A 12,038-nucleotide genomic window follows, 5' to 3' on the forward strand; every position below is an offset into this window, starting at 1 on the left:
CGCTGAAGGTGGTGGCCATGCTGGTGGAGCGCCTCGCGGCACCTAATGGCCTCGCCAAGAAGGGCCTCGCCACGCATGGCCTCGCCAAGAGGGGCCTCGCTAAGTCTCGCCACGCATGGCCTCGCCAAGAAGAGCCTCGCCACGCATGGCCTCGCCAAGAGGGGCCTCGCCACGCATGGCCTCACCAAGAGGGGCCTCGCCAAGAATGGCCTCGCAAAGAGGGGCCCCGCCAAGCATGGCCTCGCCAAGAGGGGCCTCGCCACGCATGGCCTCGCCAACAGTTTCCCTCACCAAGCATGGCCTCGCCAAGAGGGGCCTCGCCATGCATGGCCTCGCCAACAGTTTCCCTCACCAAGAATGGCCTCGCCAAGAGGGGCCTCGCCACGCATGGCCTCGCCAAGAAGGGCCTCGCCACACATCTTTAGACGTCCACCAAGGCCATATGCCTATCGCCCAGACTCGTGAGTGACCTTGGGAGACTTCAGGCATCTCATGTCAAGGACACAAGATCTCCACCTCACACCAAAGGTCTCATTCCTTACACCTTGAGACCCCTATGCTTAGGGGCCACAGTACGAGTCGAATGGGACATGCTTGTACGACCTAGTACTGAGTACGGATACCAGTGCCAGTGAGACTGCTGGAGTAAGAGTCATGGCCCGTACGTATACGGCCATAGGTCAGAGCCGACACCACTACCTCCTGCGCCACAACGCCTGTCACCACACATCAGACATGGGTACAGACAAGTAGTGGAGACATCCTCCTGACACCTGCTCCTGTACGGGATGTACGACCACAACCTCTGAAGCCACTCCCCTGACACCGTACATATGTACCACTTGGTCTCCTGGACCACTATGTACCTAAGGCCATTAGAGCCTACTATAAAATGAACTCTAAGACCACCTGAGAGGGGGTTGGAAATTTTACTGTAGCAGAGGCTTAAGTGTGAATGAAAGACTGAATTCTCCATTATTTTTCTATCATTGTTCTTGAGTTATTGTTCAAATTTTTACAGCTTTCCGATTAGTGATCTTGATTTGATAATTTTTCCAACTCAACTTCGTTGACGAGTTCTCACTGTCAACAATTCCGTACAAGCGACAAGCAAGATGTCTCACAACACCATCTGACATGGGAAAATGCGTCGCTACCTTCCTGACACTGTCAGGAGCACGTTGATCAATAAAGTAGTGGGTTGATACCTCGTATTCGGCCCACTAAGATATGCATGGGCCCAACAGTGCTTTAACTAAAGGAATTTATCATTTATTGTACATTTAAGTCCTCAGTAAGGGAGGATAATTTAATTAGCCCTCATTAGGGAACTAATTGCCATTAGTCATCTGTAAATAGGGCTAAGGGCACTCTGTAAAGGATCCCTTAATTCATTTTCTTGTTTTTAGAGCATTGTCAAAACACTGCCTGAAAACCTCCATAGAAGCTTGACATTTGCATGCTTTTAACATCCTAAATACAAGTGACTCGTGGACTAGGATTAATTCATAACCTGAACCACGTAAAATCCCGTGTCTCAATCACTATTTCTTTAAGCTTTGTTTAATTAGTTGTTAGCAAAATTGCTAGTCAACAAAACCAAAACATTCTTTATGGCTCATTCTAATTTCTTATTTGGTTACACAGTCATACTATATGTACACACATGATACTTACATATAATGTATTTATTATGTATTATATATTATTATAATAATAAAATTTGATAACATTTGAACTTATATTAACATAATTATTTAATATCTAGTTTTGTATTAAATATTATTATAATAATAAAAATATAATATAATATTTAAATTTATATTAATATAATTACTAAATATTTATTATACCAAAATTTTATAAAAATTGGGATTATAAATGATATGTTATATATTATTATAATAATAATATTTTATAACATTTGAATTTATATTAATATAGTTATTAAATATCTAGTCTTTTATTATATATCATTACTATAATTATAATAATATTTTATAACATGTGAATTTATATTAATATAATTAATAAATATCTAGTATTGTATTAAATATTATTATACTAATAATATTTTTTAATTTATATGAATATAATTAATAAATATTTATTTTTAATTAGTCTTAAAAGTATATTCTCTTAAATATTTAGAATATTCTGTTAAAGTTAATAAAAGATACCGTTTAAACCAAGACAAATCGTTAAATACACATTATTTATATAGAAGAGATATAAAGAAAAAATAAAGTTGTAATATATTTTTCTTGTGCGGATAATTTTTGACCGAATATATTTTGTGATAACTCATATTAATGTAGAAGTTTTGATTGGAAATTTGTCTTAAAAAAAATTAATTGGAAAATAGTATTTCCCTAAAAAAATTTGAAAATAGTAGACAGTAAAATATATAGCCTAAAAATTTCACGAAAGAAAATAAATAAATAATATTAATAAAATTGAAAAAAAAAACGGTTACAATAAGTGAAACATTACAAATTAGTTAAAGCTTTTATATATATATATATATATATATATATATATTGACATGAGCAAATACTCATTAATAATAAAAATGGAGTACATTGGTCATACTACAAGGTGGAATCAAGTCCAACCACGTATCCTCATTTTTATATGTAGTGACTATCTTACAAAAGTACATATACCCAGAAATACACATAAAAAGGAAGGATACATTCCACCTCCTTTCATATGTAATTAGATCATTCACCTTCAATGGTGTATTCAATCTACACACAATTGGTTGAAAATTATGGGGTCTAGGGATTCATAGGGTATTCATAACATCAACAAAAGCACCATCTCCAATTTTCCATTGAATTCCTTTTTGTAGTATTTGTCGACCCCAAATTATTGATCTCCATGTTTGTGAAGGGGAATATCAAATCGGTGCATCATGAAAAGTACTTCTAGGATAGTATTGAGCTTTATATACTCGTGTAATTAACAAATTGGGATCGATCAGTAATCTCCGGGCCTGTTTAGCTAATAGGGCTTGATTAAAACATATAAGACATCAAAAAACCGTACCACCCGGATCTTTTTAAATACACATTTTACTCCAACATAGTCAATGGATTTACTTTTTCCTTGAACTTATTCCCCACTCTGAATGACTACCTTTAATAAAATTTCATTTCTGCCAAAAGAAAATAATTTTCCATTCCAATGTGATAGGCGGTCCCTAAATTTATCCTTAATAAAAGCAAACATATCTTTTTTCAACTGACCACTAAAACTTGGGAGTCCAAGATAGCTCTCGTGACACTTGCCTATACTTACACCCAAATGTTGTCAAAAGTAATGTTGAATAGTTGGATCCGAATTTGGTGAAAAGGTAAGTGTAGATTTGTCAAAATTTACCTTCTAACCTGAAGCTTCCTCATAAGATAATAAAATCTTACCAATGGTATCATTATAGGACTGAGTAGCTTCACAAATTAGAAGAGAGTCATCAACAAAGAGTAGATGAGAAGTTGAGGGTGCATATCGATTTAATGCAAAACCTTTTAGTGTGTGTTGTTCTTTTGCATGTTGTAATAAGTGTGATAAACCTTCAGTGATACTAAGGAATAAAAAAAGGGGATAATGGATCACCTTAGTGTAGTCATCGGTGCGAGATAATCAATCCTGTAAGTGACCATTCAATTATAATTTGTAAGAGACCGTAGTCACACATTTCATACCCAAGTGGGATTCAAGCCCAACTTCACTAGCATAGCTTGTAAAAAAGCACACTCCACATGATCATAGGCCTTCCACATATCTAGTTTCATGATGGCATAACCTTTTTCCAATTGTTTTGTGTTGCAAAGCATAGATTGATTCAAAAACAACCAAAATATTATCAGTGATGAGCCTGTTTGTAACAAAAGCACTTATGGAGAGATAAGAATTTAGAAGAAACTTTTCATCCTTTGTAAAATTACCTTTTGAAATTATTTTATATAGCACATTGCATTGACTTATAGGCTACAACTGAAAAGGTAAAGTTGGTTGTGGAATCTTCGTAATCAAGGTAACCAAAGTAGAATTAACTCAGGCGATCTGTGTTGGATCATTGAGCATAGACAAAGCTGCCTATATCACTGATTGACCAACTATATTCCAATTTTGTTTATAGAACATGCCTGGACTTTTCTCTGATGCTATTGAATTCAAAGGTTAGTTGATATCCATTGTCGTAAACAAAGCCAACAAAGCATCATACATAACTCTAGTAATAAAAATAGGAACATGATCAAGAATCTTTGCAATTTTATCGTCAGTGGGATGTATGGAAGTGAATAATTCTTGGAAAAAGATCGTAAAAATATTGGAGATCTTATCGAAATTCGTTTGCCAATTTCCTCGATCATCAATTAACCTGCTTATCTTATTGTCTTTCTTTCTTGCAGATGCCTTTTGATGATATTTTTTTTTGTTGTTATCCCCTTCTTGTTACCATTGCACATGATTGCGTTGTTTCTAAAAAACCTATTCTTTAGCTAATAATTTATCTAAAGATTTCTCTAGATTAGCAATAAACTATCGTGAATTAGTTGTTGGATTCTCTTGAACTTTAGAAAATTTTCGTTTTGTATTTCAAATTTTCTTGTTAAATTGACCATATTTGGTATGATGCCATTGTGATATTGCAGAAGTGCATTAAATCTATTAAAGTATACCAAATAAAAATATTTAAACTATCAAAATAATGAGCCAAAAATATATTAAATAAAAATTAGTTAACTAATAACTATTCACTTATAACTAAGAAAAATAGTTACTATAAAGATTTTGTTCCCTCTTTTCTCTCTCTTGTTTAATGGTGACGTTGGGTAATCGGAGTTGGTTTTGCAGCTGGTCTTAGTATTTTTCAATGGATGTTGAAGATCTCGCAGTTTTGTGTGATTCCATCAACATTGATGATGACGAGGATGATGTTATTCAAGTAGAATTCAATGCAAACTTGCAGTAGGTAGGTGCTGAAAGTATTGCGAAATTTCTAGTTGGTTGTGTTGTTACGACAAAAGTAGTCCCAAGGGATCTCCTTATCACATTTTTACGTACCATCTGGAAAACGAGGGGTGGTTATGAGGTTGAATTCCTTGGGGATAACCTTTTCCTATTTCATTTTGCTTGTGATGTTGATTGCCAACAGAGTTTTTTGGGAGGTCCATGGATATTTGAGAATATCTTGTTGCTATTAAAAGAACCAGATGGTGCTGGTAATTATACTAAGATCTTGTTCCACTCAGCTGCCCTTTGGATACAATTCCATAACCTTCCAATTTTTTGTATGTAAAAAAATTGAGTCAGAAGCTTGTTGGCATAATAGGAGAGGTCTTGGAGGTGGACACCAATGCCTCAGGAGACTGTCTTGGTAGATATATCTGAGTTCAGGCAAAAATGGATATCACAAAGCCACCGTCGAAGGCTTTGAAAGAAAATCTAATGGAAGGCCATGATGCAAATCTCATTGTAGTTCGGTATATGAGATTGTCAGATCTATGCTATAACTGTGGCATCTTAGGACACCCCTACATGAGTGCACTACAAAAAAAAATTAAGGAGGGTTTCTAAAAGTTCAAGTATGGTGATTGGATTAGAGCCCTTGGTACAAAGAAGCAATCCTCTAAACACTTGGTGGCTAATAAGCAGAGTGGATCTAGTTTGTCTCTGGAACATGCTGGAGGTTCACAGCCTACATTGGTCATATCGATGATCGTACCCACCGTGGCTGAACCCGTTTGGATGAAGAAAGCACTGCCGTTGACTATGAAGTTACCCTTGGGGGATGGAAAAAAGGAAAGTTACTTGGAATTGGCAAAAGCAGTAGCGTTTCCAACCATGGTATCCCTTCGGGTAAGGAAACTACAATCAAGTAAGGATTGCTACCATACTCTGATGGAAAGGGAAACAATATTGAACTTAATTTTACAACTCATAATCCTCTTTTAGACCCAAGTAGATTGTAGCGTCTCAAAACACATAATAATGTTGTATACCTTGATTAGCGTGTTAGGAGTAAATATGAGGTAAATATGTGAATTATATTATTATATAATTGAGTATGCATGATTATGTACATTAAATGTGTTTAAAGATCCACTTTTGTTAAAAAAAAATTTGTAATTTTGACCCGTTGAGAGTATATTTGTAATTAGTGTGTGTATGTGAGAATATATTTGTAATTAGTGTGTGTATGTGCATTGAGAACACATTATTATGTGGATATATATATATATATGTGTGTGTGATTTTCAGCATGAGTGGATCGTTTCGAGCAGTTTTAGGAGAAAAGTTACAATAGGAATAAATACCCGACTCGAGTTAAGCCTATGGGCATTTTGAGAATTTCAATAATTTGGGATAATTGGTAAAATAAAATTAATTGGTGGAATAGTTATGTTGGATGAATTAGTTGATAAATTTAGAGAATAGGGATGTAATTAGAACTTTAATCTGAATGGCCATAATGTCGTGAGGTTTGCTAAGAGATTCATTAGAGGTAAGGGTAAAATGGTCTTTTGACCCGGTTAAAAATTGTTGCTATTGAGCAACGACGATAATCGGCTAACTGTTGCATTTGTCTATGTCAGCATTAGGGTAGATACGCCGACAGTTAAAAACTGTTACTATTGCTGGCAATGCCAACAATTAAAAACTGTCGTTATTGCTCTCTACAGCAACAATTTATCATTGAAAATCACACCAAAAATTAAAAAAAATAATAAAAAATTTTGCTTAAAATGCCAGTCCCCACACCATTAAGCACTAAACACAACTACAAGAATATATCAAAACAAAATATAAAGAACAAAATAAACCAAATCCAAAATATATTTGGCTCATTCTTTCATTTTAAATAAATGTACACAAACACATCATACAAAATTGATTTACATTTTATTCAAACAAAAAAAGAGAACACAAATACAAACGGAGAAAAGAAAGACAAAGCAACAACGCAAATGAATCTTGCAGAAAGCCTTCCTCAATCAGTAGGGAACATAGATGACGACAGCCTTGCGGTTTCAAGAGAAATCTACTTCGCTGTAACATTAGGTGCCTCCGTAATAGAAACATTCCCATAAAAATATATATAAGACAATAGAACCTCAAGAAGATTCATCATGCATAATAGTTCTATACATACATAGCTGCGGTAATGTAGAGATCTTTCAAAATTGCTTTTCAGTTCCTGGTTGGTATTCTTTAAATCAAACAGGTTCTGCAACACATCAAGATGGATTTTATTTTAGTATTTTGAACAGTAAAAAATGTTTTAAAAATATAAATACACTAATCATATATATATATATATATATTCGTGCATTACATAATATAAAGTCAAACAAAAATAATTTTACATGCGTGTGTCACCGCCCAACATCAAAGAAGAATCAGAGTAACATCCTATAATAATAAAATATATGTATTATGAAATTTAAAACACACAAATCACATTAAATAGAATGAAGCACCTACTTAATGAAGTTTCAGTAAGGAAAAAAATAAAACTCATTCGGAGAAATTAGAAAGGCAAGCCATTATGATATACCTAAACTCTAATATATTTTCTAGCCAAATTTAGCTCCATAAATGTATTTTAATTTAAGTACTAACTAAACTTAACAAATTATCTACACCTTAATTAATCATTCGCTCTCTTTCATGTGTGCATGTGTTATTCTTGCACATGTGTATATATATAAAAAAAATCTTTGGTGCTCATAAGTATTTAATGTCAAAGGCAAAGGAATCATACATGCGATAAAAGTACTGATAATAGGTAACTTCTACTATATACTTTATACTACACACATCTTAATTGCAATTATATATAATGAACCACATGTCTGATTAACTAAAGTTTTATGACCATTCTCTACTACAAATCATAACTTTCTCTGTGAATGCACTAAAAATCAATGAGAAATATACAAGAGATGAAAATATATATATATATATATATTGAAGTTTATAACATAGGGACTTTTATATATATATATATATATATAAACCTGCACAATTACCATGGAATCTCAGCTTTCTTTTCTGCGCTATAAGGGAGGGACAGAGAGACATTATCTTCTCTAATCTTTTCCATTCTCTCTGTTGGGTTTAAGCCAAATTTATATCTCTAATCACTGCATATATGCGCAGAACAAGTTGGGATACACAAACCCAATTATCCAATATTAAATTAAAACAAAAATATAAAAAATTACTGATACTTGCATTCATGAATGAAAGGATCCGAAATTTAAGAGCTAAACCAACAATCAAACTCACTCTCATCCTCCATTCTCCCTTTAACTCTCTTTAGTGTGGTGGTCCTTTCTCACTCACATCTACACAATCAAACTCACCACTCTCATTCTCTGTGCACATATATAAACCATCAGAACATACTAATTATAAAAAATATATAATACATAAAAATATCAATATTGACCCATTAAAGTTCTCAATCTATAAATCCTCATCCCAGAACATCTAAATGTAAAATGCGTTAGCAAACCACTTTTGATGAGCCAACATACTATTAATGAATCAAAAATTAAAAAAAAAAATAATAAGCTAAAGTGTCAAACCAAAGAGCTAAATAAAGCCAAAATAGTCAAATACAATTTGCCATGTAATTCTCAGAAAATTTTTGGTTTAACAAGCTTTACCAAGAAAAATTTATGCAACTACATATTAATCTCTGCAATTAAAAAACAATTTCTGCAATTTATCAAATAGGTTTAAGTTTAACCTTACAAAAACAATCTTTGCAACTTAAAAAAAAAATAGATGATGAAACCATTCCCGTACCACTCCGAGAGATGCAGCCCCAACCTTGCGCCCATCATCAACCCAGCTCCGCCTTCTCTGCAAGCCACCGCACGCCTCCGCTGTGAGCAATGTCAGGCCTTCGCAAGCCTCTTCGTGCTTTGCTTCGCGCATGCTCACCCCCACGGGCTTGGCTGTGGTCTTCCATGGATTTGCGAGAGGAAGAGATACAGAGAAAGAGAGAAGGCATGGAGTTCAAGAGAGAAATAGGGAATTTGGGGAGAGGCAAACAAGAAAGAGAGTGGGTATTTTGATAAAAGGGTTTCATTATTAATTATAGACAACATATATTTTTTTTTTGACAAAATAGATAACACATATTTATTTTTAATTTTAGTTTAAAAAAACACTTATTATTTTAACTTTTTATCTCAATATGTATTATTAATATAATATATAATAATTAATTAAAAGTACAATATAATAAAAAAAACAATTAATAATATATTAAAAAATGAATTATTTAAATTACTCATTTTCAACTAAACTACTATTGTATATAATGTTACAAATTAATAATAAATATTTATTAACTTATTTAGAAGATATAAATTTTAATTAATAATAAAATTTAAAATAATACATTTTCAATTAATATTAATTTTATAAATATGTTAAACAAATTTAACTATTATTCTTTGTATCATAATTTAAATTTAATTATAAAAACATATAAATACAAAAGTGAATAATATTAAAAAAAATGTAGAAAAAAAATATACTTTTGATAGTTGTTAATGAATACATATTTTTATAAAAATATTTAGATAATTTAGTTTATTTTTAAATTATAATTTTATAAATATCTTTTAGGTTTTATTATTTGGATTTTGGCGACAGTTTATAACTGTCGATATTGGGCTTATATTAATTGTCGGCGTTAGAGTCAATAGCTACAATTTATAATTGTGGGCATTGGTCTTAAATTAACTATTGACATTGTGGTCAATAGCGACAATTTTTAACTGTCAAAAGCAATGACGACAGTTATTAACTGTTGGCATTGGTCCATATGCCTATAGTTCTTAACTGTTGGCGTAGAGTTGCGCTGAGCAATTACGAAAGTTAATAGAGTTGGTGGTCGTGGTTGGGTGTCGGGAAAGCCCAGTTTTGTAGTAGTGACCCCAAAACTAGGAAAAAATCTGCTAAGTGATGGAACTCTATTCTCATTCACGTTCAAACACTCTTCTAAGTTCTAGATAGCCCATCCTTCCTCTTCACCTATGTTCATCAAGCTTGGAGGTCAATTCACGAGATTGTGAGGATTTTGGGAAGGGATTTTGCAACAAGAAGGAGTTTGGAACTGATAAGATCACTATTAGTGCAAGGATTTCAAAAAATCAGAGGAGGTATAGAATTTTTTCCTTGTTCTTCATTTTCTTTGAGGTGTTCTAGATAAATTTGGGGTTTTGGGTTGGATTTCGAAATTGGGGATTCTAGACTAATTGTGTATGTATATTGATGTTAGAAATAAGTTGAATGACTGTTTTAATTACTTGAATCCCCATTGAAACAAGAACTTTGCTTGATTTTGGTTGAATTTCGTAATTCGGGAAAAATGGATTTTTGAACCGTAGAATTGCAATTCTTGATTAAAATTTGAAATTGGATGTTTATATGGTGCCTAAGTGATGTAGTTGGTATTGTATATCTGTTTTGAGGTCAAATTTATGCTTGGATTTGGCTAGAAACAAGTTTGGATCAAAATTTGGTAAGTTTTGGATTCTGGAAAAATGCAGAGTTTGCTCTCCGTATAGAGTCGGTCGACTGTCCTTGAGCAACCAGTCGACCGTCCTGCGTGTTAGGCTGATATGGCCATTTTCGGTTAGCTGGTCGACCGACATGCCCAATGCTGGCAGCTTAGTTTCAAGATTGTTTTCAATGGATTTTGATGGCACTACACCAAAAATCACTTTCCACAACACATGAATATAATACTATTGAAAAAGTATTATCTTAGCATAAGAAGCGGCAAAGGTTCCCGCCTCTTCTCTCACTAAAAAAAAAATGAGCCCCAATTTTCTCATTTCCCTTCTCAATACCCCAAAACCGAAACTCATTTCTCTCATTTCCCCCAAATCCCTAAAACTCATTTTCCCCCAAATTACTCTGCTGCCTCATGCACGAAAGTTAGGGGAATGAATGTTGTTGGTCCGATTTTGGTCGCCACAATGCAGGAAAGTTAGGGGAATGAATGTTGTTGTTCCGATTCCAGAAGAGCTATGGACTTTGACCTTCTTAAACTATCTGTGTGTGTTTATTTTGGACCTTTCATGGTTTTCGTGTCCTCTTCACAACTTTAAGAATAACATGGTGCATCATATATACTTGGTTTATTTCATTTGTTGTAGGAATTTGGGCTACAATTTCTTGACAGGCTCTCTTTCTCCATCAATTGGAAACCTTATTAACATGAAATCCTTGTAAGCTTACCTAAAGTTTGAGCTTGGAATTAACAAGATTAGTATGATATGTTAAAAATATTTCTATCCACTTGATCATTATTTTTTGGCAATTACTAGGGCCTTAAGCGCAAATGAACTGTCAGGAGAGGTACCAAAGGAATTGGGACTACTTACTGACCTATCTTTTTTGTAAGTTATAGGCATTTTTTCATTTTAATGGTGTTATACCCAGATTTCGAGCTATGTTAAATGTAACCTCGAAAGTTGGATTCACAAACGAATGGACTCGTAAGGTTTAGAGTATGCTCCAGGACTAAATATCGAGCCTGCAAGACTGAGACGACCTCGAATATGGTGACCTCGAAGTGTTCACGATCTCGAAAGGTAGCTCCGGAGACGCATCTATCCTCAGGGATGACCTCGGATCAGGGGTTCCGAGCTCGACGCACATATGATCTCGAAAGACGTGTGACCTCGAGAGATGTCATTAGCTCGAAAGCTGATGAGAAACCTGGGAGGCTAAGGCCTTGGAGATATATGATAAAAATCGTGAATATCTATAAGTGTTGTCCATAAGAGACGAAATCTTCATTTATTACTGTAAATCCCCTAAAGTCGTGGGATATTATTTGGTTAGTTATATGCTCCCTGGTCTTCAGGGGACGTTTCCTTTTATATCTGATTATAGGCATTTAAAGCCATTTATTTTATTTACACAAAAAGAGTAACTACCCAAAATATGTGGGATAGTATTATGCAACCTTCTCTATAAATAGAGAGGTCATGCAC

The 12,038-nt window shown here is 34.0% G+C and overlaps 2 protein-coding genes and 1 long non-coding RNA gene across 8 annotated transcripts in view; 2 read left to right on the top strand and 1 right to left on the bottom strand.

Moving 5' to 3' along the window:
• The window catches only part of LOC133779566 (uncharacterized), a 61,582-nt gene extending 56,601 nt beyond the window's left edge, over positions 1–4,981 (top strand). The window contains exons 7-9 of the mRNA XM_062219514.1: positions 3,993–4,007; positions 4,145–4,184; positions 4,896–4,981. Coding sequence (XP_062075498.1) covers positions 3,993–4,007; positions 4,145–4,184; positions 4,896–4,981 — 141 coding nt within the window. The remainder of the gene's footprint in view (positions 1–3,992; positions 4,008–4,144; positions 4,185–4,895) is intronic.
• Positions 4,982–6,828: 1,847 nt separating this feature from the next.
• LOC133777726 (uncharacterized) lies at positions 6,829–9,106 on the bottom strand. Of its 6 annotated transcripts, XR_009868791.1 has the most exons (5): positions 8,827–9,106; positions 8,302–8,390; positions 8,043–8,156; positions 7,163–7,237; positions 6,829–7,059 (listed from the first exon to the last, which is right to left on the bottom strand). XR_009868791.1 is itself a non-coding variant. In XM_062217447.1 (3 exons), exons 1-3 carry the CDS (start codon positions 8,956–8,958, stop codon positions 6,913–6,915), a joined length of 354 nt encoding a protein of 117 aa, XP_062073431.1. In that variant the 5' UTR covers positions 8,959–9,106; the 3' UTR covers positions 6,829–6,912. The 6 variants fall into 6 exon arrangements, 1 of the variants encoding a protein (XP_062073431.1); XR_009868789.1 differs by having other exon boundaries at positions 6,829–7,237; positions 8,302–8,360; XR_009868787.1 differs by having other exon boundaries at positions 6,829–7,237.
• Positions 9,107–11,040: 1,934 nt separating this feature from the next.
• On the top strand, positions 11,041–11,439 carry LOC133780652 (uncharacterized). Its single transcript, XR_009869478.1, has 3 exons — positions 11,041–11,093; positions 11,196–11,267; positions 11,367–11,439. It is a non-coding gene; the product is annotated as an uncharacterized LOC133780652 (long non-coding RNA).
• Positions 11,440–12,038: the final 599 nt, after the last annotated feature.

The sequence above is a fragment of the Humulus lupulus genome, chromosome 5 (genome assembly GCF_963169125.1).
Source record: "Humulus lupulus chromosome 5, drHumLupu1.1, whole genome shotgun sequence".
Lineage (NCBI taxonomy): Eukaryota > Viridiplantae > Streptophyta > Magnoliopsida > Rosales > Cannabaceae > Humulus > Humulus lupulus.